Source organism: Calonectris borealis, chromosome 4 (assembly GCF_964195595.1).
Source record: "Calonectris borealis chromosome 4, bCalBor7.hap1.2, whole genome shotgun sequence".
Lineage (NCBI taxonomy): Eukaryota > Metazoa > Chordata > Aves > Procellariiformes > Procellariidae > Calonectris > Calonectris borealis.
Window position 1 is genome coordinate 32,527,131 of NC_134315.1, and position 27,521 is coordinate 32,554,651.

Below are 27,521 nucleotides of genomic sequence, written 5' to 3' on the forward strand. Positions count from 1 at the left end.
CTTTCAGAGCAGGAAATTTTTGTTTTCTTATATCATTACAATCTGGAATATAAAACATAGGAGATGATAGAAAAGTATTTAATTATTGCAAAGAATGACAGATTTTCAGTAAACTGTGTTTAACTGCAAGTGTAAAGGCATGCAAATGTATATACCTTATCCAAACTAAGAAAACAATTTAACAGGTAACTAACAATGTTGACATGTAATTGTTCATTTGTGTATGTTAATTCAATTTTTTTTCTTCTGACATTCAGATGTTAAACTACATTGTATCAAAGCAGCCCAAATACATGTGAGGAATGTTTCCTGCATTTACTCTGGATCAAATCAGAATATACTTCTTATATATTTGTGTATATTCATTGAAAATTCTGTTTATCTTTTCACAGTATTTTTTCCCCCTCAATCTTCTGGTATTATCTTCCTAAGCTAGTTTATGGATTGAATTTTTTTTTTAAATATTAACTACAACTTTCTGAGCCTTATTAAAAGGCCTATTAATAGTAATTCTATCTTTTTGCATGCAGAATGCTTTTCAATACTCCATCTCCTCCTTACCATAAATGCAAGGATATTACAATCCCCTATGAATTGAGCCCAATGCTACCTGCTGTTATATATGGCGTTTTTGTTGTGTTTTTTTTTCCCCACATTCATGAGTCACTTTACATTTTATTAAAAATAATAGGTGATATAACAGTATCGAACAGGATAGAGAAATGAACAGTCACAGTTGGTTCTCTAGCTGTTTTCTCCCCATTTATATGGAACAATCTCTAGACATAAAATCCAAGATGGGGTAGGCGAGAACAATGAAATATAGGGAACAAGTCAAAATTTCTTTTGAAAGTGGAGTTCATTGCTGTTTCATTTTTATTTTAAATTTCATGAATTTTTACTCAAACTATTCGGAGTCAGACTTCACAATGATGGCTTTGTACTCCTTTTCTGATTTGTCATGTAAAAAAGCTCTCTTAGCCTTTTTTTTAAATTTTTTAAAAAATTGCATTTACAAAATACTTATTAATATAGGTTGCAACACCACAGCAGTGATTGTGTTCGGGAAGCGAGTGATGAGAACTTATTCTGAAACTATATGCCTCAACCCACCTTTTTATGCTGATGTTGAATGAAGTAGCTTTTTCATGTTGAAAAAGAATTTAAATTAATGTGTTAAGAGTTCTGGTGCATTTGTGCACTTACTTAATATCCCCCAGAAGGGATTTTTCGGGCTATCCCTAAGCTTGATGAGATGAGCCGTTTGGAGAATGCATGAAACGAGGCACATGCAAAAAGTTTGCAAGACCTTCTACAAGGTAATGGCCATTTTCCCCCATTTTAAAATCAGTATATAATAATTAAATATTCTCCTTTTGTTGGTATTCTCTTAATAATCAATACTCTTCTGGTTTTGTATTATATTGTTCCCTAAATGCTCTATTACATTATACATGTGAACATACACGCGAGTTGTTGGGATGCTCCAAGCATTACACCTTGCTCATTAGTTCCAAAGATTATTCCAATCTTTGGAAATTCAGAATGTACAATTCTCAAGTGAAGTGACTATTTTAAAATCTAAAATTTATTTAACCCAGGAAAGCATACAGGAGGGTCTAGTTAATCCATTTATGCTTCTGCTACTCTGAACCATCAATAACCATCAACTTCACGTTGTGGATAAACTGAATTGATTATCAGTCAACACAATAGCTATGTAGCTATTGGTAGCTATGACTTAGTCGCCATCACGGAAACAGGGTGGGATGAGTCTCACGATTGGAGTGCGGCAATGGATGGCTATAAGCTCTTCAGAAGGGACAGGCGAGGAAGGAGAGGCGGTGGAGGATAACTTCCTGACGCAGCTGGTAAGCGAGCACACCAGGGGAGGTGCCTCGCTTGACCTGCTGTTTACAAACAGAGAAGGACTGGTGGGAGATGTGGTGGTCGGAGGCCGGCTTGGACTTAGCAACCATGAAATGGTAGAATTCTCGATACTTGGTGAAGTAAAGAGGGGGGCCAGCAAAACTGCTACCATGGACTTCCGGAGGGTGGACTTTGGCCTGCTCAGGACACTGGTCGAGAGGGTCCCTTGGGAGACAGTCCTGAAGGGCAAAGGGGTCCAGGAAGGCTGGACGTTCTTCAAGAAGGAAGTCTTAAAGGCGCAGGAGTGGGCTGTCCACATGTGCCGCAAGAAGAACGGGCGGGGAAGGCGACCGGTCTGTCTGAACGGGGAGCTCTGGCTGGGACTCAGGAAAAAAAGGAGAGTTTATCACTTGTGGAAGAAGGGGCAGGCAACTCAAGAAGAGTACAGGGATCTCGTTAGGTCGTGCAGAGAGGAAATTAGAAAGGCAAAAGCCCGGCTAGAACTCAACCTGGCCACTGTCATGAGAGACAACAAAAAATGCATTTACAAGTAAATTAATGACAAAAGGAGAGCCAAGGAGAACGCCTTCTTTGCCTCAGTCTTTAGTAGTCAGAGCGGTTATCCTCAGGGTACTCAGCCCCCTGAGCTGGAAGACAAGGACGACGAGCAGGATAAACCCCCCATAATTCAAGAGGATGAAGTTAATGACCTGCTACACCACCTGGACGCTCACAAGTCCATGGGGCCGGATGGGATCCGCCCGAGGGTACTGAAGGAGCTGGCGGAGGAGCTTGCCAAGCAACTCTCCATCGTTTACCAGCAGTCCTGGTTAACTGGGGAAGTCCCGGACGACTGGAGGCTCGCCAGTGTGACGCCCATCTATAAGAAGGGCCGGAAGGAGGATCCGGGGAACTACAGGCCGGTCAGCCTGACCTCGGTGCCGGGGAAGATCATGGAGGGAGTCGTTTTGAGGGCGCTCATGAGCCATGTCCGGGACAACCAGGGGATCAGGCCCAGCCAGCAGGGGTTCATGGAAGGCAGGTCCTGCTTGATCAACCTGATCTCCTTCTATGACCAGGTGACCTGCCTAGTGGATGAGGGAAAGGCTGTGGATGTGGTCTACCTGGACTTCAGTAAAGCCTTTGACACTGTCCCCCACGGCATTCTTCTAGAGAAGCTGGCGGCTCACGGCCTAGACAGGTACACTCTTCGCTGGGTAAAAAACTGGGTGGACGGCCGAGCCCAGAGAATTGTGGTCAGTCATGAGCAGTGTTCCCCAGGGCTCAGTACTGGGGTTGGTCTTGTTCAATATCTTTATCAATGATCTGGATGAGGGGATCGAGTGCTCCCTCAGTAAGTTTGCAGACGACACCAAGTTGGGCGGGAGTGTTGATCTGCTGGAGGGTAGGAAGGCTCTGCAGAGGGACCTGGACAGGCTGGATCGATGGACCGAGGCCAATTGTATGAGGTTCAACAAGGCCAAGTGCCAGGTCCTGCACTTCGACCACAACAACCCCATGCAACGCTACAGGCTTGGGGAAGAGTGGCTGGAAAGCTGCCCAGAGGAAAAGGACCTGGGGGTGCTGGTTGACAGCCGGCTGAACATGAGCCGGCAGTGTGCCCAGGAGGCCAAGGCGGCCAACAGCATCCTGGCCTGTATTAGGAATAGTGTGGCCAGCAGGAGCAGGGAGGTGATCGTGCCCCTGGACTCGGCACTGGTGAGGCCGCATCTCGAATCCTGTGTTCAGTTTTGGGCCCCTCACTACAAGAAGGACACGGAGGTGCTGGAGCGTGTCCAGAGAAGGGCAACGAAGCTGGTGAAGGGCCTGGAGCACAAGCCTTATGAGGAGCGGCTGAGGGAACTGGGGTTGTTTAGCCTGGGGAAGAGGAGGCTGAGGGGAGACCTCATTGCGCTCTACAACTACCTGAAAGGAGGTTGTAGCGAGGTGGGTGTTGGTCTCTTCTGCCAAGTAACTAGCGATAGGACAAGAGGAAATGGCCTCAAGTTGCGCCAAGGGAGGTTTAGATTGGACATTAGGAGAAATTTCTTTCCTGAAAGAGTGATCAGGCCTTGGAACAGGCTGCCCAGGGAAGTGGTGGAGTCACCATCCCTGGAAGTATTTAAAAGATGTGTAGATGAGGCCCTTAGGGACATGGTTTAGTGGGCATGGTGTGTTGGGTTGACGGTTGGACATGATGATCTTAGAGGTCTTTTCCAACCTGTATGATTCTATGTTTCTATGATTCTATGAAAAACAGGAAAGCTTGATTACTATGGGATCTTTCAATTAGACCTAACATCATGAACTCCTCACAATTAAATTCAGGCACTTCCTATTTCCAAGTCTTAGGAAGTCTTTCTGGGAAAGCAAAGGAAAAGAGGGTGCTATGTATCAACCATCTGAACCCTGGTGACTTGAGGGAGCAAAGAATGCTGTAACAGCTGTTTGCAAAAAGTATCTTCAGTGTCAGTACATCCATCATGACTAAAGCAAGTTACTGAAATGGAGCTAGTGCTGGTCAAAGATGCTAAACTTTAAGCCCTTAAACCTTCAAACCTGCATTCATCTGCAGAGCAAGCACAACAGATCCACACTGTCTCACCTCAGCTTCGGTTTGAAGACAGCAGATCTAAAGATAAGAGGGGAGGTCATGCTCTGTTACCACAATTAAAAGCAGTTTAAAATATGTTAACAAGGAACAGGTTTTCAGAGGAATTTAGTACCAGCAAGAGCAGAATGATGTCTCCTCAAAGGTCCTAAGATCTTAACTGCCGTGGAAGTACCTGAAGTTCAGCACCTTTCTATGATCCCTCAAGGTGCCACCTCAAGGTTTGGGTGCCCAAATACCTTTAGCAATTCATCTCCATGTGCCTTTTCCCATATTCTGACCTCTGTGAGTGCATATTTATGTGCAACTATAATTAACACTGAGCATTAATCAGACGGTGTGTTTTAGGCCTTAACTGCACTGTTTGAACTGCTGACCTTTAGAGAAAAGGTTTTATATACCATTCCCAATCCCTTAAGTCTTCCTGTCACTGCAAAGCAAATACTTAACTTTTATGGATGGATTCAGTTTCAAGTCTGTTGTTTTTCTAATGTTTTGTTAAAATTACAAAAGCTTTCAGGGAAAGTTTGTAAACATAGGCACATTTTTCATTACAGATTATTACCCAAACAGGCAGGCTTTTGTAAAATAGTGTATGATTAGAGATAAGTGATAAAATCCTGCACCCATGAACATTTCTGTAGAACTGTCCTGCGAACTTAGAGATAAATAACACCCAAAGCAACAGCAGATCATACCTTTTCCCTTTTCCCAAACATTTTACAGTTGTTGGTAAAGACCTCTTTAACCAAAGTGGTACAAGGTCACTCCTTCAGATCTACAGACTCCATCCCCTTTTACAGTGCACACAGCTTCACAGTTGCTGCAGCCACATAACTCTCTACCTTCCTTGAAGCAACTCCTTGTTTTGCTCCTTTCTCCGCTCACATCCTTTCTTAGTTTTTCTCACCATTCGTCTCACTGGAATTTTTGTATTCTGTCTTTTAAATCTTTAATGGCCCAAATACAAATCATCGCTATATTCTCAAATATAATTCTCGTGAATGTACATTCAAAAGATGAGTACGTGACCTCAAAACAAGATACAAGGAGATACATGGAAACTAGCAACACCAAAGCTATCAAAAACTATAGTATGGTACACTGAAAGCTAATGTGGGCAGAGTCACAGTATAGTGACTGTATCTATACATAATAAAAAGAAGTTTTACCTGTATTTTCAAATAATAATTATAGGATTTTGAAATTACATTATAAAAATTAATCTTGCTAACAATGTGAAATGTACGCATCAATATTAAAAACTATGCTTAGTAAAAAAGGAAATAAGATGCTAAAGTAGAGCAGCTGAGCATACGGTTATAATAGTCAATTAGTTCTCAAACATTATGTTAATTTGGTTAATTTTTTTGGTGGGCAAGTTTAGCATTTCTGGTACTGCTAATCAGGTTTCTTTTCTTAATTGTAACTCAAAGTCATACTTACTGCAAGATCGGTTGAACAGTTACCACGTTAACTGTGGTTGCATGAACTACCTAAGGAAGATTGCCTTTGAGGGCTTCTGAAACCTTTTGTGAAAGTTACATACAGCTTCCAACCGTATCAGCTGAGTGTTAATATTAACAAAGGGTTTACACAAAGAAGCAATGGCCAGCAGCTCAGGATGCTGTGTTGGCATACAGTACTTTAGATATGTGAATCTGTGCTTTAGTGAAACAGCTACTGAGGCTCTACAGCTGATAGAAAAAAACCCCACACAATAGAAACCAGATTTAAAAAAAAACCAAAAACAAAAAAAGAAGCTGGATTATGTCAAATGAAAAAAGGCAGAAAGAGAAGTAAACAATTACAAATGGGTTATTAGCAAGAATAAGCAGCATAGCTGGGAAAGTCAGACTTTAAGATGAATTCTGTAGAGCCACAGCCAGCACGTCTCCTCCCATGAAAGCCGATGGGAGTTTTATTGCACTTTTTCCCTGTTCTCTTTTTTCAATAAGGCTTGCAAACCTCTAGACACCATCTGTTTCCTAAGAGGGATAATGATACCTGATAGCAGCAGAAAACCAAAAATAAAACCAAACCCATAGAAGATACTTGAAAAACATTTAGCCTTGAACAACATATATAAAATATATAAAATTTTTTATATATATATATAATATAAAGTATATATAAGGTACCTTCCAAATTCACAGCTCAGCCATTTTCAGACCTTAAAAAGAGCTCATGAAACTCGGTTGTTGTATAAACACGTTATTCTCGAAACCGTTTGAAGAGAAATCTGACAAGTTATTGAAACAAGGCTGAAAAATACATTTTATCTCCAATCAATTGGTCATGGAATCACCTTTGTAAGAAATTGGGGGAAAACATTAGAAAAAACCTTTATGAGCATCCTACCTTTCTTTTGCGCAGTTTCACTTGACAGTCTGAATATTCTTGTGTGGTCAAATGATCCCTTACATGTAAACACTGAATGTCTTCTGCTGAACTGACATTTGCAAGGCATTTGTTTTCAGGGGCCACTTGAGGTTCTGTGAAACCGCTTTCATCCAGACCATTTTCCACTGCCGGGATGAGAGAGCAAGGAGAAGATTGCATAAGGCAGTCACTGGATTCCACTGCTGAACATAGTTGTCTATCACTGCTGGTGCATGGTTCAGAAGAAATCCCACTCTCTACCACATTGCACTCAGACTTTCCAAGCCCGTCTTTAAAAGCATCAGATTTCCGGCGCTGTTGTGCAATTACAGCAGTATGAAGCAGCTGCTTCCCAGGCATAATAATTTCTTTCACATTTGGAGAATTAGAAAGATTTTCTTTCTCTACATCTACTACTTCATTTAAGCCTTCATAATTACAAAGCTCCAGGCTTTGGCCAATACTGCCACAAACGTTGTCTTCTTCCATCTCCTCTTTAGGAACTGTGTCACAGCCAGGTTCCTTACTTGTATCTCCAATTGTTCCAGATGCTTCTGTTGCCCTGTTACTCTCTGTTATTGGCACCATCTCTGTTAAGGAGCCTGCTCCATTTAAATTCTTCTCTTCATCTTCCGGTTCCCTTCCTACAGCAGTGATGTGGTAATTAACACTATCCAGGTTGAGTGCTGAATAGTCATCATCGTCATCAGACACATGGACTAGAGTTTCTGTGCTGGCCTCCAGAAAATGCTCCTCATCCTCGTGGTTATCGTTTTCATCCACCTCCTTTGAAACATTTCCCAGCTGCTTTGCAGGGAAGCCAATCAGCTCTCCACTATAACAGCAGTCTGGAAACGAAGCACATTTTTCTTTCCGGTCCACACTCAAAACCTCATCTTTTTCCATACTTGTCTGCAAGTTATCAGCTACAAGTCCGTGACGACATGCTGTATTATACTCCACAGACTCCAAAGCCAATCCCATCCACTGGGTCACATGCTCTTCCCAGCTTTTCTTTCTGATTGCTAGAGACATGTCATAACAGTTCAGCAGCAGGCTGCAACGTACCTTCCACGGAGGACCAGAGGAGATGTCATGGCTGCCGTGCACTGCTCCAGAGGGAGAGAGCGTTTCATCATTTTAACATCTGCAAGAAATAAAAAAAAGATCGGGTTATTGAATCAACTCCAAATAAAAAAAAGAAAGGGAAGGAACAGTTTAAACAAAAGTGTAAAAGCAAGATAAGCCTGCGGGACCAGAAGGACAGGAATTTAGAAGACCATTTTGTTTAAAGTTTTAATACTTTTCATACGAAATTTGACAGCACCCATAATTCAGTATAACTTTTTTTCTGATTACTCTGCGATATCAAGTAAACAAAAATGGTATAAACAGGCACATGGACAGGCAAGTAACTCCGGAGCCAAATTTTGACAATAAGTCTCTCTTCACTATGATTGTCATAGGATATTAATTTCCATGGGTATAAATGGCATTATGTCTAGTGATTGCTTTGCACACAAAGTTATTTTGTATTTCCTCCTCACCCAGAGATACCCGTGAAGTGCAAAATTTTGGCTGTTTCCCAAAAAGGTAGAGCAGAACTTGAGGGTTATTCCAAATTTACCGAAGTTATAAACCAGTTGTCTTATGAGTAGCTTTGGCCCATTCAGTGGCTCTCATTTTTATTGTTATTATTTCACTCTCTTCAGAACAAGTTGTAATTACAAGTGTTACATGAAACTGCAGGGGAAATCAGCTGTTGTGTGGTAATAAAAAATACAACCCTAGGAAAAACAATTTAAGTTTTTGGCATATTCGTTACCTTAAATACATTTATAAAACCTGAAAAAAACCCTTGGTGAATATATTTGGGATCTACTATTGTAAGGAAGGGAGGAAACCGTTACTTAGGATGGGGCTTGCGAGCCAGTGGTCAGCCCTAACTGTGCCTCTCACCGGGACTGTTGGGCTCTGCCACAGCCCACTGTCCCCGCTCGATTATCTAGGTGGGTAATTTTCACTGACTGCTGTATTGGGCCTTCTGGATGACAGCATTTGACATACATTAATCTTGCGACATTGCATGTACAAATCAGCACAAAGAAAATACCTCATATTAATTTATGCATTATGAAACAAAATTAACAAGTTCTTTGTCAAACAACAAAACAAAACTTCTGGCCCGTAAAACATTAGAGGTTCAAAGAGCAGACGCTTCTACTTTTCACTCCCTACATAAGAACTGTCAACACTTAGCATGGATCTGCTTATTGATTTCAGCAATAAAGAAGATTAAGTACTGAGTTTGTTCTGGGTCATTTCAGTCCACTAAGGCAAATTCTGATTGCCCACCAGGCCACAAAGCTGCCTTGACAAATCACATGCCTGAAGGTATAAAAGTATTCGTCTTGAAAGAAATGCAGAATTATGCCTGTGCAACTGAAACTCTGTAAATTATGTCTTGACAAACTGACTTTCAGGATAGAGTTGTACATGCTCCTAGATCTTTAACCTTCTTTGAGGATGGCAAGCTTCATTTCACGTTCACATTTTCCACCTCTGTGGAGACTGTGCTTAAAAAGAAAATTTATTCATAGGGTAAGAGAATTCCATGCACAAGTCATTAGCGTGTGGGAGGCTGAGGAAAATGGAAAATAACATACAAAACCAGGCCAAAAAAAATTATCTGCTTTCAGAGCCAAAATTTGCTACTAAGTAGTTAATACAACTTTAAGATTCTCTTTTCTTTCTTGGTTGAATATGAGAGTAACCCTAAATATTAAAATGTAAAGTAAAATTATTTTATAAATTTGCAGTACATTTACATTCTTATTCTGACTTCATTTAATGTTTTTATTCTCCTATTATTTCTAAGTGTCTGTGGTTCAAAATTACCGCAGGGTGCAAATCAATAATGATAATACTTCTAACTTCTGCTGCACCTTTTCCTGATGGACCCTAAAGCTCTTCAGAAGCAATTAAATTATTTTTACAACACTACTGTGTTTTGTTTTGACCTCTGAAAAAGGGCAGGTTTACTAAAAAGGGCTAAGATTTCTGCTGCCCTCCATTACCACTGCTTGGAGTTGCACCTGGATGCAACTCATTTGTAGCTTCCCTCTCTCTTCCCCTACTAGATCAGTAGCTCCATCTACTTTACAGAAAATTAAACAAGATTGCTACAGCCATATATGGGAATTTCTGACAAAAATCAAGAACAGACACCAGTAATATTAAGTGTAAAAAGCTAAAAACCGCAAACTTCCTAATGACATACATGCATCCATCGACCTAAGCCTTTAGGCGGCTCTTAATGTGCAGAAGGCAGGCATTCAAAGAGTTAATAGGTGTGTGTTAATCTTGCTGCTGCTAAATGGAGTTACACATGTGCAGAAAGGGGAGAACAGATCCCTTACTGTTTTTCATTTTTTGGATGTGGAGAGTTATATTTCATGGGGGATGAAAAACAAATAAATTTTACTTTAGGAACCCTTCTGTGTTACTTGCGCTATCACTAGTTTTGGCTGCCTCACGGACTGCAGAAAAAATGATTAAACAGGAGAATATCAAATACTTTGCTTGAAATGCAAGACAAATAAATATATGACAAGGGCACTTTCATTGTTCTCTAAAATATGAGCTTACGTTAGGACTGAGTATGAAAAATTTACCTTACACACGCCCTCTCTCCAGGCAGCTTCAGCTACCAAACCCTGAAATCCCCTCATTCCCATGGCACATGGAGGAGCCCATAGTTTGGTGGAAGCTTACTTTTCTTCCGCTTTCCCCCCACTCCTAAAAGCCTGCATTATCTGCCACAATTCAGCTTAGAAATCCTTTTCCTGTTATAATTGCTTGACAGTAATGGGCCAACGAGGAACTTTTTCCTCTCTTCTACCTCTATATTCAGAATAACCTATTTATTTCCTTTGCACTCATATGCAGGCACATAAGCTGTACTTTGGAGGATTCACCACTCCAGACCTCTGAATGAGATTCATAACTACGCTCCTTTCTCTGCCAAAGTACGCTGCCACTTTGCAGAAGAAAGGGTTCCTTCCTTGCTTTTCTGCTATTGCTGTGCACTTTTTTCTTGACATGCAGCATCTTTTGTCCTCTGAGAAATGCCTCTCTCAAGTCCTTTTGTTCTGTTTACCAAGGGAAGAAACACCCCTCTTTTTCCGTTTCCATCATTACCATCCAACAACTAGAAACCTTTATATCTGATTTTTCCAGATTTTTAAGACAGGCAGATGAACTCTTAGCAGTATGTTGAAATGTTTTGTAGAGTGAAAAGACCTTTTCTTCTGGTCAAAACATCTGTCCGTATGATACAGTCCACTCAGCTGCTCCCATAATTCAGACTTGTATTTTGCTTTTATTTTTCAATAGCACTAAGTTTGGTACTGCTTAGTACTATTAATTTTCTGAAGAATAAGGTTTGAAACAAAATATGAATGATAAAGACTTCTCCTGGACAAAATTTCTTGATCCTGGGTGTGACTTAAGGAATATCGGCAATATTGACTCAATAGGCAATTCTTGACCAAAGGCAACGGAAGTGAGCAGTGGGCGATCACGCTGCAGCAGAATCCCCTTCAAACACCCTCTGTGATGCTTCACAGTGTTTACAAAAACAAGATGTCATTTTAGATGGATTTTGTAATAATTTACTACCTGTCTCCTTTCACTGTAAAATATAATCAAAATGAAAAATAGGGCTTGTTTATTTCTGGAAGTTTTGTATCAAGTCTCACAGAACTGGTAGTTACTTTGCAGCAGATAAAGCACAGAGAGAAGTGATGTATAAGATGAACTGGTAGGCTCTCCTAAAATTAGATTGTCTAACATTTTCCTTCAAGGAGGATTCCTGTGATTTTTTTTCTGAGAAGCTCAAATTAAACTGTTTCCAGCAGACTTTCGAAATTCAGACAGAGAAGCGTCCTTTATCTCATGAAATTCCATTCAGGTTTGGCTGTGCCACGCGTTTTTCAAGACGAATTTTACCTTCTCTCGCTTCCCTCCTCAAGGAAATGTGACGGCCTACAAGAAGTACCTTTAAACAAAACAGACCCAATACCTACGACTGACACCCCATGAAAGCTGCACAAGCTGCAGCAGGGAGACCTAGGAGCTGGAGCTGGAGCTGGAGTGAGAATGGAAAGGGGAGGAAGGGGACTTACCCTTAATGTGTGCTACCCAGACCTGTCAGAGACCCAGGTCCCCTTCTGGGCCACAGGACAGGACACAAAAACATCCCAGTTACAAGAGTGAGGAGGCAGGGGCATAAAACCAGGCCTCTCTGGTCCTCCACCTCCTTCTTCAGCCTCCTAGGACACAGGAGCGGAGGCCACCCTGGTGTTCCCAGGGTAAGGAGAGAAATGTAGAGCTGTTCAGCAGCAGCAGCCACCACATGAGAAGGGGACATTGCCGTTAGGATGGGAGGGCTATGGCAAAAGCAGGCACAAATAAGATACCACCATGCAGGAGGACACGTGGCATCCCCGACTGGCCAAGGCAAGGACAGCCACTGACCCGAGTCTGACATCCCCGCTGGCCCCACCAGATCCACCATAATGATAATTCATTGCACCATGCATGACCTCCTCCACATTGCAATCAATAGAAAGGTTTTGGAAGGGAGAAAGTCGCAAAGAACTTGGGAAGTTTACTAAGTATAAGTGGCAGGAGAGTTCCAGAGAGGGTAGGCCAGGCAGTAGAGTCCCTACCATCCTGCTAGTGGAATTCAGTTTTTGCTGATACTTTACATGGGATGCAAATCTTTTCTGTGAAAAAATAAGGCAAAGCATTAGCTTATGAACTTACACAGAGATGAAAGACTGTTTCATTACATTTTTTACATAGCATGCATATGTAAGCAACGGAGATCAAGCAGAAATATTTATTTTGTTATCATTATTTTATCTTCGTTGGTCTGTGACCCCAGTCAGCAAACTTTGTTTAAGGAAGTCTGAGTGAACAGGGTCTGTTTCCTATAAACTCATCTCACATCTTCCTGGTCTGGCTTACATTCAGCTCTTTCAGTAACTCCATACCAAGCTCTGAGACAGAATGTTGTTTACAAATAATTTGAGATAAACCATAAGCCTTTAGGTCTTCGCTCAGCTAGTTATTTTAAAATATCTCCTGTTTTAGAATTTACAATCCTTCCTTCTCTTATTTCCTGGACATATACCAGCCTTTGGATTTTATTGACATGGAGGCTCACCTTGTCTGCAGTTTTTATATAAACAGCCTTTGTAGTGCATAGGTATAGTCAATTCTAAACCCTGATGTCCTAGAATAGAAATAAAATGATTATTTGTTGCAGGGTATTAATCTAGTGAATACCAGATGCATTTTCCCTAATTTCTTTCACCTATAAAAGGTAATAATGTAGGATCACATATTAAAAACTCTTTGAACTAATAACTATTTTGAAAATATTTACAACTCCATTCTAAAAATTAGAAAAGACATAGTACTTTTAAGACAAGTATGTCTTCAGAATGAAATCATAAACCAGTTGAAATCTTTCATATAAATTTTAATGGTAAAGTTTGCATGTATATGCCTGTGACACATTTACATGTTATAAATGTGACCACGGGCCAGTAATATAGGTGTTGCTGATTTTTGTATAGATAAACATAAACATAGCCCAACAGTGTCTTTTCACACGGTAGTTGTCCTTTTCTTTGAGGATATCTCTTACTGTTTGTTTTCAATCACAAATTGGTGGACAGAAATAGAAGTACACTCTTTGTGTAGCAGTGAAAGGTGGTAAGTAATTAATACTTGACTGAAATCCATAGCCCAAGTCCTGTTGGCTCCAACAGAAGAGTTGGGGCTTCTGTGAAAGCATGCGATGCATACTTGATATTCCCATTTTTCAAGAAAAGCTAAGGAAGTCCTGCCTACGCTAAGACAAACAGCTATATTAAGACTGACTGACTCAGGTACATTGTATATATGGTTCTGCTTTAAAAATTATTTTTAAAGGACTCAAATCAATGCAATCCATATAACTATAGGGACAGTATAGCTTACTAGACACTGCTCACCTAAAATTTTTCTCTCCTGTTTCATTCTGCAGGCTTTTCAAGACAAAAAGCATTAAAAGTGAAGTGAATGACAAAGAATAAAAATCCTAACACCTCTCTTTCCTTACACTTTGTTTGTTGATGGATTTTTATTCTGGGAAAGTAATACTAGCAGCAATGTTGGATATATAACTTTCAGAATAATTGCTTGTCTCTTAATAGAAGTTGTCATACAGAAGTTGTCATACAGAAGTTGTTATCATTGTGAGATAATTAATACAAATTTTGCTAACAGTTTGACTCAGCTGTAACTATCTGAATGGAAATTTTTCAGTGACTTAATACTGTGGTCATACAAAGCCAGACAGATATGGAGAGTTTCTGAATATATTTATAATACCGTCTTAGGTGGATAAGAACTGAATGATACATTATATTATTTAGGATTACTAAAAGCCATAGGCTAAATTTTTGGTGATAACCTAATACAACAAGTGCCAATCCCAAAAGTTTTCTAAAATAAAGAGAATGAGTAACAGCTATGGACAAAATATAACCATTTCATTTTACAAATTATGTTTTTCTTTTTTATTGAAATATTTCTATGCAACACGAGAGTGTGACATTCTACCATATGAACCATAATAAAAAGTGCTTTCTGGAATTATTCTTGGTCCCTATTTTCTGGTAAAATACTTTAAAATAATAAGCAATATTAAAAAAACCTTATGAAACACTCTCAAACACTAGTATTGGAATGCTATTGCATTGTGTCTTCAGTACACACCAGGAAGACGCACTGCATTGGACAGTGTGGTTTTGATAGCAGTATTTATTACAGAGGTATGAACTAAGCGCAACATAAAAACATTCCTACCAGCACATACCCTATAATATAGGATTTTAAAAATAGAATGTTGTAATGCACCACCAATTGCTGGCCAACTGTAGATCAAACCAACATAAAAAAATGGCAACAAATAACAACCCTCAGGTAAGTCTGAGGAACTGACTCATATTGAAATGTCAGTTAGAAGAGGTTTCAGGACATGAAAATAAAGTGATCGGTAACCAGCTGGTAGAATTGAATAACACTACTCAAATGAGAAATTACTGAACTTATAACTCTAAAAGGTACCCAAAGTTACTCTCTCTGTACATGGGAACAAAAAGGGACAATTATGATGCCTGCAAGGCAGAGGGGAGAAATCTGGGGAGCTGCAAGAGAGATGTTCTTCTACGGTAATGGCAAATGCCTTTGGAGTCAGAGACTGATTTTACTTGAAGACAGAGATGCACAGAGCCAGATTCCAATCTTTTTCTCTCTGATCATGAAAGGGAAGAGAAAGCAGAGGGATTTTTGGCCCACAAATCCCTGTCTCCTTACTAAGCCTCATGGGTGGTAACTCCACACAGTAAGGCTGGAAGAACAGTGTGCCCTGCACACACAGCCTTGGGGTGCTGCGAGCAATGGTGGGATGCACCAAAAGCTGGTTTTAAAATCAAATCAAATAAAGACCACTTGGTCCTGAACCATATACTTGCAAGTCTGATCTCCATATGCAGTAAATTGGCTGAAAATCTAATGAAGAATAAAAATTAAAAAAAAAAAAGAAAGAAAACAGAAAACCAAAAGTGAGACTGTATAATTTTTTTTTCCATAAAGAGGGAGATTATTAATAGATTTGCAAAGACAGCTATTAGAACCTGTGTTTTTTAGGTTATTCAGAAGGAGAAAAGCAGTTAAATGACAAAGTTTGTTGATGATACAGAGGGACCCAATTGCAATGGAGAAATAGGAGATAAATGCATATGAAATTCCCTGTCAATAAATATAATGGTATGCAGTTATAAAAAAAACCCTCTAACTATAAATGCATAATAAAAACCTCTATGATATCTGCTACCAATCAGGAAAAAAACCCCAAACTAAGAATCACTGCAGCTGGTAATCTGGACTGAATTTCAAGCTCAGTGAAAATTAGAAAGTATGTAGCACAGTAGGCAAAAGAGAGTCTGAGCATACAGTGGTGTAATAATGTTTTCTAAGTTCTAATTATGCCATGAACTGAAAACTGTATGCAGTTATGGTCATTTCATCTCAGAAAGAGAAATGGAGCAGGAAAAGGAATAGCAAAAAACAACAGAAAGAATGAAAGGTATGGTATAGCTTCTGTCTGAGGAGCCATGAAACAGGCTAAGATTTCCTGCCTGGGAAAGAGAGGATTTAGAGCCATATAAAAATCAACAGTATCATGAAGAAGGAGAATATTTATTCATTGTGCCTCATACTACAGAGGACCAAAGTAGAAATAGAAAGCAGAAATATTAAAATAGAAATAAGATTTTTTTTTTGCTTATGCATGTAAAGAAATAGAAATTATAATGTACAGTAAATATAAAATATACACTGCAAAAAGCTCGTGATTTCTGGTAGAAGAAAAACCACACAAGACGTTAAATCAAGCCATGTACCTGAAGTCATTCTTGTGACTTGATAAGGATTTCCTCTTTCCTGTGGGGATCAGTTTCATTATCCCTTTAGCATGCTATTTTCTTTTCTCCTTTATAGACTCTGACATATGTCAGATATGCTCATTATAGTTTACTGTTAGTGAAAATGTGTAATACTGTTAAGGTTGTTAACATCCTTTCTTTAAAAGACATTTAACATGTTACAAAAATTGTGATACTGTCCAGCAGTATTATAAGATCTCAATACATTAGATGCCCCAAACTATAAAGTTAAGTCGGCAAGTTGTTCAGAGACATCCAAAGTCTTGTTTGTTTTGTGAAAATATTATTGGTTCTTAAGATATGAGCCCAAACTTTGTCAATATGCCTTAATATATTGTTAGAAAACATAAACCAGCATGGAGTTGCTTTACCTTCTATTCCTCCTCAAAAAGTAGCTGCATTACCAGTGCACATCATCATACAAAGAAGGGCTTTTACTTGTAGCCAACATGTGATTACAGTGGGTTTTAGCTTGGTTGCATTTGTATTTGGTTCATTTCCAGTGCTGAGCCTCAGATCAGCTGAGCCTCTTCCTCAAGGATGAGAAAGGGGAAATGACAGGATCCAAACTGATCCACGGTTATCCAGGCTTACTTAAGATCTATATTATTTACACCCAATTTAATTATCAAATCAAAACCAATTTAAAAGACAATTTTAAATACCCAACTTTATATTTTGTACTATTTGGCATTGATGAATAGTCAATAAAACAGAGAAATACTATTTTTTCAAGTATTTATAGTATAATTATACTACTTTACTGTAATTTTGTTAATGGCATTTAAATATATGAATGATCGGCATTAAGTTCTTATTAGCTGTTATGATAATCCATCACCTTCACCACATATCATTCCAGAGTGACAACAACCATTGAATTTATGACTGCCCACTAGAAAGAGAAGAGGTTTTAAGCCAGAAAGCATTTCTAGCATAGATTTTTTTAGAAGAAAATCAGAGCCATGTTATCTAGCAATTCTTATCTGTGAGTCTGCTGGTCATCAAAATTTAGTAGTCTGAAAGATATTATATCATCTTGATTTCAACATAATATAAATTGCTTATTTCTTTGGAATGAAGAAAAGTAATCTAAGGTATAAATATTTGGACTCTTATTTTTGTATAGGTTTTTCTTTGCCTAATGGATTTTTTTTTTCCTTTTCCAAAATGGAGGTCTTCTATATGGAAATTTCATTGCCCTTCCAATCCTCCCCCAAAATCATTTCAGCTCTCCACCCCCAGAGAATAGAAAAAAATAACATAGTTGGCAGATTTCTTGCACCTCCTTTCCCCCTCTCCCTTAACTGGAAGTGTATTGAAAAGAAGACATGAAATGAAAAAAGGCCATCCCATAGGAGATGGCAACCCAGAAAACTGTGGCTATTATTTTTGGTCCTGAATTACAATAATTTTTTCCCAAACCTCTTTTTTTTTTTTTTCAGGATGGAAGAAATTCCATTTTCTAGCCAACTCTAGTGAAACACTAATTTTCTAGCTACAGGAGGTCCTTTTGAAAACAATATAAATTAACCAGATTGTGTTCCTGATGCCTTTTAGATTTAAGGTTCTAATATAGTGTTTCCATTTAAAGAAAAGTTGCTGGTGCTCATTATAGCCACGAGCTATGAAATCTGAGGCACTATGGACAATGACTTTTGGCAACCAGTCTGCTTACTGAATAGTAGGGGGCATGTTTTCATTCCTGGTGTAGACAGGACTAAAAAGTATTCCTGACATTATTATGCATATACTTTGTACATAAAGAGTTGAAAATTATTTTTTCCTATTGATAAAGATAAATACTTTATCATCAAGAGTCGAGAGAGAATGACTACTGAGATGTCTGTGCTTTTTGGTGGCAATGAACCATTAACAGTATCATTGGAATCCCATTTTGATGCACCTGTAAAAAAGTTCTGAGAGCAAACTGAGCAAGTATTTCTGGAATGTAACTGAAGATGTGAAAAGCAAAAATTAATCAAAATGGCTGCTGTACCAGGTTTTTTTTTGAAACTAGGGAGAGAAATAACATCTAATGCACACTGAGTGTTTTGTAAATGCACTTGAGGACCTAATTAAGTCCACTTCCTTCAAGGAAGGGAATGCAAAAATTTAATTTATTTCCCAGGTTGGTGGCATTGGGGGGAAAAAAGTCTGCATCAGAACAGAACCTTGCAATTGACCATTTTTCATTATAATCTTATTTCAGAATTCAGGAAGCTTATCTTTCAAAGGACTTGTGTACAGTGTGTTTGTATCTCACCTCTTTATCCCCTTTCTCTCTGCGTCTACAATAGTCATAACGTGAATATGACTGTTATAGTCATAGTCAATAGACCTTCTCCACAGTATCTTCCAGAGATGCCTCAATTCCAAACTCATCAGCTGGTCTCCTGATTTTATGATGATAATCTCCTATTCAGCATCTGTAGCCTGCCTGGAAAGACATACCCAATCCTGGAAATTACTGCTTTTGAGTACATGAGTACAGGAAAAATAAAACAGATGACTCTTGAGCTCATGCAAATACCTTCCCTTGATTTGAAAACTAATTCAGGTCTATTTTCTTTACCAGCTACCAATTCTCACACGACATAAAAGCTTTTTAAAAATCTTTAGCTATATATCCAATTAAGTTGACAGAGACTCAAGGTTTGGAAGTTGCCAGGAAGGCACTGACATCTCCTGCACATAGGTATTTTACGGAACTAAAATGTAGATTTGTCTTTGCACGTGGAATCCTCCAAGTCCAGCTTCTGCTGTGGAGGGTACAACTCTTCGAGACCATTCTTTCAGCAAAAACTTCTTATTTTAGTGCATTATTATTGAGAGCTGCCACCTCTGTCTGATAAAACAGCATTATCCGAAGATAAACAATTCAAGCAAAATGAAAAGGGTTATCTGCCATTTAGCTACGGACAAAAAAATGTGTAATGAGTCTAACAGTACAACTTCCAGTGTGTTGAGCCTCTCAGGGCTGCTCAGAAGTGGAGTGTTAAATGCTCCACACTGAACCAGTGAATCCAAAGCAAGTCTTCCTTGCCCATTACATGTCTGTGTCTTGCAGGAGAAAATTCATGAGGAGAAGAAAACAGCTTCATATTTTGTGACGGCCTTGGCAAAGATGCTAATAATACAAAATTAAGGTTGTTGGATGCTCTTTAATAAGTTGCAGTTATACAGCAGTAATTACATAACCCCAACTGCTTTGGCGAGGCAAATTTCTCACTGGTTCATCTTGCTTCTTCCATTTTCTCTTAGCTCCCCTAGCAGAACAACACTTTACAACAATCCTCTGTACTACTCTAGATTTTCCTTACTTCTCAGTCTAATGAAATTTTCTTTTTGAATGTCACCACTGACTCCCTCCTTATCCAAAGTGAAATTTTGGATCATGAGGCAAACTTTCCACAAGTACAGTGATGTTCAAGTTGGCACATTTATTTATTCTAGCATTAAAGAGTATTTGTCATAGTTGAGATCTAGTGTACAGACTGTACGAAACTCTCGCCAATAAGACATGGTACCTACCCTGGAAAGCCTAGAGCTGATAAAGAATGAGCTAGAGGGTGGGAGAACCAGTAGAGATTCAGAGGTAGCAGAAGTTGTTTACAAACTTTCCTAAAGTTCAAGGGCATTTAGTCTAAACCTACTGAAATTTGACACAAGGTGTAATAAAATAGCTAACAGGAAATATCACGAATCAGAGAAAGAAAAAGATCCTAGAGGGAAGGGAAGGCTAGAAGTAAAGAGTACATTGTACCAGTTGAATTGGTTTTAATGTAGATACATACAGCCTAAGGCAAACCTCTGTATTTGTGTTCAGTGGCTGATGTACAACATGTCAGAGATAAAACTCCAGGCATTTCTAATTTCAACATAAGCGATTTTCCTCATTCAAGAGAAACAAGCAATTATGGTAAGAGTGGATTTGAAATTCTCTACTAAAAGACTGTTCTTAAAATAAGTAGTTTCTAAAAGCATTAACAAATATGAATCGTGAAATATGGGCTGCAGTCAGCATCCCAAAAACATATTCAAATTCAAATTCAATATTGGTAATTATTTCTGTAAAAATAATATTCACAGTCTTACTATGCATAGGATTTGCATGTGAAAATTCTATATAAATTTGGTTTGAGGTATAATTTTTATATGTATATACACACATACATATGTGTACATGTACATATACATATAAATATATACACACACACACATATAAAAAATATACCTGTGTATACAGACAAGCTTAAAGTCCTTACTAAGTATTCACACTGATCACCATCTTTGGAGATATTTAAAACCCAAGTGGGCAAGGTCCTGAGCAACCTGCTCTAGCTGGCCCTGCTTTGAGTGAGGGGTTGGACCAGAGACCTCCAGAGGCTCTTTCTTATTAGGAAGGAAATCAAGATCTAGCCCCTCTGGATATACTATTTCAATTGCTCTTACCCCTGTTATTCAAGTTTTGGAGTAACATAAAAACCAACATAAAAACCATCTTTTAATTTTTCCTCCAGACAAACAAACAGCAGAAAATGGAACCAGATGATTAAAAGCAAAAAGAAGAGTACTCTAAAATATATCTCCTTTCTGAGAAAAGAGAAAACTCTTCATAAGTTCTCTTCCTCCTTCTGCTACTGCCCTCCTCAAGGAAGCTTTATGTCAAAGAAGATACATTTCAGCAACAAAATTCATGTTAAGCACAACAGAAAAATATAATATAAAATTCAGTTTAACACTCCTGATAATTAAAAAAATAAAAATGAATTAACTTTTGAGACTTATGAAAAAGTGAAAATGGGCATCCTTCTATTGTTCTACCACCTAAAGAATAAATTTATTTTAAGCTCAGCAATTTAAAAGAATTACTATAAACCTTGATTATTCAAAAACTGCCTACCCAAGCTGTTATCTTAGCTTTTAATTTTCTTTCGGGAGGGAATACATTTTGCTTTATGTTACAGAGATCTTCATGAATTAGGCCCAAATATGCAAACTGATTTTGTTCAAGTGTTCTGATTATGGAATTTAACATGGAGGTCAACAGGTACAAGGTTCAAAAGAAAAGATGTTTGCAGGCACAGGTGAAGGAAAGCTATTTGAATACTTTCTATGACATGAATGTAACCACTTGCATTATTTTTTCTCAAAGCTGCAGACATTAATTCATGTGCTTAATTGTTCAAAGGAGTCATCTGGTATAACTACTTGGGTTATTTTCTTGTTTCAAATTAAGAACATTAACATTTCTAAAGGAACAGAGCAAGGTCAAAAATTTAGATGCTCATTTTCCATGTTCATTATAGCTATCTATCTATAAAATAATTTTCAGGGTTTTTTTAGACAGTAAGCTTTCTGTGAATTCTTTGTCTTGAACAACAATATCTTAAAAAAAAACAAAAACAGGATAGCATAAGAGAGAAGTTAGACTAAGTAGAACCAGGAGTTGAACAGTGATTTGTCTTTAGGAATTTTAAATAAAACTTCTAAATCAAAAAAGCGGGCAGCTATCTGTGTTACATTTTCTTATAGTCTATAAGAAACTTCAGAGTTAAATGAGAAAATACTTTCTGGGTTCTATTCTGTTGTCTACCCTGTAGATCAACTGGCTCAGGTGTCAAGTATTTTCATCTGCAGGTGAGGTCAGATGAGGTCATTATATCCCTTAAAACCCAGAAGACAGTGCTGCAGAAGAAGGTGCCTCTTGTCATGGAATAATTATTTTTATTATTTGGTATTTTGTCTTCTGGTTAACTGGAGTACTTGCAATACTAAGTACGTACACGCATACTTGCAGGAGCAAGTATGGGAATACAGTGCAGTAAAAGCCACTAACGCTAAATCCCTTGAGACATCAAAGTTCCAGCACAAATTTCAGGGAGTGACGCAGAGATTCAGCCGTTCAAATTCCTCTCAGTTTCTCAGTCCCACCACCTACCTACCACAGCTCTCCCAGCTCAGGGCACCAAACTGGAGAAGGCTTGTCCATAAGTAAATGAGTGATTGTGACTTTAAAATTCACACCAGGATATACCCAGGAACAATTTGCTGCCTACCAGCTGTTCCCTGTCGCCTTCGGACCCATGCCCTTCACAACCCAGAGCCACTTCTGACCACCATGAACAACTTTCCTCCACCTGAATGGCAGTAAAGTGTCCAATTCTCAATCTATCACAGAGGAGATACTTGACCCCATTCTGGAGTATTTACTGGTCCTTCACGTCCTTTCACACCACAAAGTAATTTCATTACTCACCAATCATTTTGAAAAAATATTCAGTAAAAACACCGTTAAAAACTTCTTGAAATATTTGAACAGACGACTCCTGTTTAGTTACCAACGTGGCCAATAACTATATGGAGCCTTAACGATGCACATAAGAAAGAAAGAATCTCTCATATTACTTATAAGCAACAACTGCCCTTTTAGATTTTCAGGAAGACAAAGGATACTGTATAGATTGCCATGAAAAATGCTTCTGATGTCCACAACAATTTAATAATTAAATCAAGCCTTTACGTAAAATAGCAGCAGCTCTATTCACGCATCAGTTAAAGATAATATCCCGAATTACCCCCTAAACTCCTTAACAGCAGACTCTTGTAATTTTTAATAGTTAAACATTTACTAGATTAGGAAAAAGACTGAGTAAATTCATACATCTTCACCGAAAATTATAGTCAGCTGACATTTACTGAACCTTGCTTTCCCTCTTCTAAATACTAGCACAGCACACCCCAAACTGCGTATCTAATCATAGGTTACTAAAAATAACCTAATTTAGCTAATGCCAAGAAGTAAACCTTGGAATTTCAGATTTAGCGTGTACACATTTAAGACTGTATTGTCAGTTATACCACAAATTTCATCTAGGACTGAGAAAAGGCTAGAGACCAAGCCCAGGAGAGGTATAACTGATATATCTACCTAAAACACTCCTCATCATCATTAATGCTGGAGGTGAGGGAAGGGAGGGAAGGTGGGGGGAGAGACAAAACATAGCCCTAAATGCCCTCCCTGTTGGCAAATGAGGTGAAAAAAGAAATCATTCACACGTCTAGCTTTCCTATTTAATGTCCATTAAAAAATATGCAAGCAAGACCATGCGGCTCTATTTATATATATATACAAATAAACAAAGTTCAGCATACCAAGCATATTTTTAAAAGATGAAGAAAATGCACAAGAAGATTTTTTCATAGGTCTGGTGCATTTTGATAAACAGAATTGGCACAATCTACAAATAAATGTACATTTTTAATGATTATAATTTTTTTTACCTCCAGTTTTAGCGCTGAGATCCTGAATGCAGAGAGCTCCAGTGCTGGATACTGCTTGTTTCTTTGCTGATTTTTTCTTTTCTTTCCTTTTTTTTTTTTTTTTTTTTAATTTTTTGATAGTTTAAAGTACAGAAAGATTCCAAGACAGCCTTACCTAGATGAAGAGAATCTGGAGTTCGGACATGACCTGCCTAAAATCTTTGGTCAATAAAAGAAAAAAAAAAGAAAAAAAAAAGGCGCAAACAAACAAACAAAAGAGCCCAGTCCCAGTTAGCTCCTGCTAGCATAAAAGTTCAGATTTCGCTACTGAGATCATTGCTCTATTCTAAGCAGTTTTGCTCAATGTGTGATTCTAACAAAAACACCCTCTGCAGCTGGAGGGAGCCTTAACTAAGCACGAGCCTGTCAAGCTTTTCCCAGTGACTTCTGTCTACTAAATTCAGACTGATGTTTTGTGAAAGGGGCCTCAACAACCAGGCCCAGATTGCCTGAAAAGTATTTCCTGCCTTTGAGAGAGAGGGAGAGGGAGAGAGAGACAGGGAGCGAGCCTGCCTGCCTGCGCCAGGGAGAGGAGAGCGCACAGGGAGGGGGGGGGAGAAAAAAGACGACAAGACCGAGCATTTCAAGACATTCAGCCTAATGCACTGCTGGGCTGTTTCTGTCAAACGGGGAGGTCTGTGCTACAGTTACATAACGTAAAATTGTTTTCAAACCCCTCCCTCCTGTTTTTTTTTTCCTTTGAAAAAATGTTTTATACATCTCTAATGTTCATGCAAAGATAACAGTTATCCAGAACAACAGGAGGACGTCTCTGAAATGCCTGATCTTTGGCACCAGGTAGTCAGAAACAGGCAGAGAACAACATAGTCTAGACTCAGTTAACACATCACATTTACAAAGGGTGTAGTGCTATTCTGATGAGCGAACATACACTCTTAGATAGATACCGTTTACACCCGTATGCGAAAATTGTATTCCTACTCAAGAGAATAAGCTGGATCTGAGAAAATGAACACTACAGTTTAAACACGGTCATATTGCAGGCAGTGGTATATGTTGCTTTACCTCTTCTGAGAATCCTCCAGAGTCACACAAATCCAGCTCTGCAAAAGCAAAAGGACAGACTCCATCTTGATCATATTAGTATTTTGCTGACATAAAACACTTGTAACTACTTCGTTCCAGTTTGACAGGGTGCCTGAATCACGTCTCCAGAGTAACCCACAGCATCTACATCCTTTGCTCGATACAAATTTAGTGAATATCATCTGTTTATCTTTTCTGCTTTCTTCTGCCTCCTCTGAATGACTTCCTCTTAGCTGTTCCAGCCTGAGAACTTGGATTACCATTTGGTTTTGATTAAAACCAGACGGACAGCTCTGTAGAAGTTTGAGGGTAAGCTAATGGAAATAACTAGTATGGCTTTAATTAGTGTATCAATTAATACTAAATGTTAGCTATTCATGTAACATATTCTACTAATAAACACACGCAAAAAACATCTTTGGTCATTGGTCTCATATTTAGGTGAAACAATTTACTCAATTTTTGTTTCATTTAACTCAGTGTGAATCATAAGGGTAATGACCATGTATGATTTCCAAACTACAGGGTGAAGCCAACTCTTTTTCTCCTTTTCTGTAAAGAAAGGAAGAAGTGTTATTGCTAAGTTTGTCTTCCCAGGTGGGTCGGTCATACATCATTTACCTTCTGACGACCCCTTTAGTTGGTGTAAACCCTCTTTATTAATTATTGCTCCGAGTAAATGATTTTTCCATTACTGATCAGGTTATTGATTGGAATCTTCGGCCTTTGGCTGACCTTCAGAGGGAGCTATAGAGATGCAGAGGTAAGACTGCATACGCTACGCTACGCAAAATAGTGCCTGGAAATTTAGTGACCAGAAAGTCTCCATTCAGCAGGCCTGCCACAACTGGGACAGGATATTTATTCTGAAAGGAGATAGGAAACCTTCGTAATTACTAACTGCTGATACATGAGCTTTCTACTAGCCTCCAACAACTGCCTTTTAACTGTTTATATAATGCCTTCATTAGCTCAAATGAGTCTTCTCGAGGGCATTTCTTTAGTCAAAGAAAAGCCAGTCCCGTAGGGCTGTCTCCAGCTCCCACTAATATGGTCATATCTGGAGCTGATTTGTTAAGCTTTAGTTCCTCAGCATGTGGAACTTTGTGCTAAAGTCTGCTAAATTTGCCGAATGTGGTCTTCATTGTTGTACATGCAATTTTATATATGCATTTTTCAGCTTTAAAATTACAGTATTAACTTTAAAAGTTAGTTGCAAAATTATGCAGGCCCAAATGGAAGTGGGTTTGAAATTTTTCCCAGTAGCTTTCATGTACATGGATAGTGGAGGTAGACAACCGTAAGTGGAACGACTTACCAGCCTAACCTCTGCATCTTCAAAGACGGAGGTCTTTGAAGGCCATAAAAGGAAATGGCATATGTGGCGGTAAACTCTGAACAGTCAGAAGTGCAGCCCCAGAGGTAAATAACTTTTCAGAATTATTTTTGACTATATTTGGCTAGCCCAAGATCCGAATGCATAACTTTTACTCTACTGTAAAGTGTGATTTATACTATTTTCCTGAAAGATTTCCAGTTTGGAATTCACTGAATAAATTACAGTCTGCGAAGGGACACATTTTATTTGCAATTATGCAATTGCATAAATTGCACAATTTTGAAATTTATTTTTATGGGAATCAAAATAAAACAAAAAGCCTTTAGTTTCCTTACAGTTAAAATTTACTAAGAATGTTGGTTTTTATAATACCAAAAAAGTGATGAAAAATTGAAACACACTATTCCAAAAAAGTAAACAGATATTTCAATCTTAATTAATTTTTTTTCTAATTATTTTTCTTCAGCTACACTTCACTTAATGTTCCATGAGGAAGCTTTGATTTCAGTAAAACAGGGTTTTTTTTTTTGCAGAAGATGGTCACAGGAATAAGCAAGAATAAAAAATGTGTAAGTGAGGACATATTTAAAAGTTATGAAATTATTAGGACATGGTCTGCTCTGTGAAACAGTTTTGCAAAGACAACTTGCTTTCAAATATTCTAACGCTTGATGAATAGCTAAAAAAAGAGAAGAGAAGATAATGTCTGTCCATTTCCTGTCTGTCTATGAAAACTGGGCACAGAGTCTCTCCTACATATCTTCTCCTGCTATCGCATCTACAGAAAGGAGGAGAATAACCACAGTTTGAATACTTGTTCTAAGTTGCTTTAACAAACTTTTATAATGATAACAATAAAACCCAGCATATAGCAGTATTTTATGGTGAAAAAAGAAAGAACACGTGAAATCAGATCATCTAAGTCTGAAAATCTTAATAATTCTGCTGGGTCTTGCAGAATCAATAGAACTGAAAAAAAACAAAAGAGGAATGGAGGAGTAACGAGAAACAAGGTAATTCACTAATGAGACAAGTTAATAGCGCTGCTGTGCTTTACATGCAGTGATAAAATGCACTTCAGCTGCAGTCAGCCTAACTATGCTAAAAAGTTAGAATTTAGCTCCTTGCTATTTCTAAGCTTAAATCAAATACAAAGATGGTCTTTTTTGTTGGTGTCTCTGTAGGTCAGAAAACCATATGGCTCAAAGCTAGGCCATATAAGTCAGGTATTCACACAACTCTAGTTTCTGTTTGGGTAATATTAGATGAAGAACTATAATATTCTATTATTATTATACTATATTTTATTTCTGAAATAATTATGAAATGAGAATAATGTAGAAGAAATTACCATCTATATAATGTTATTTATCCATAAATATAA

At 38.3% G+C, this 27,521-nt stretch overlaps 1 protein-coding gene across 1 annotated transcript in view; it reads right to left on the reverse strand.

Annotated features, from left to right (window-relative positions):
* The window catches only part of DLC1 (DLC1 Rho GTPase activating protein), a 235,961-nt gene extending 212,040 nt beyond the window's left edge, over positions 1-23,921 (reverse strand). Inside the window, exons 1-2 of the mRNA XM_075149158.1 lie at positions 23,713-23,921; positions 6,842-8,009 (exon numbers count right to left, since the gene is read on the reverse strand). Of these exons, the coding sequence (XP_075005259.1) occupies positions 6,842-7,897 (1,056 nt within the window). The 5' untranslated portion in view covers positions 7,898-8,009; positions 23,713-23,921. The remainder of the gene's footprint in view (positions 1-6,841; positions 8,010-23,712) is intronic.
* Positions 23,922-27,521: the final 3,600 nt, after the last annotated feature.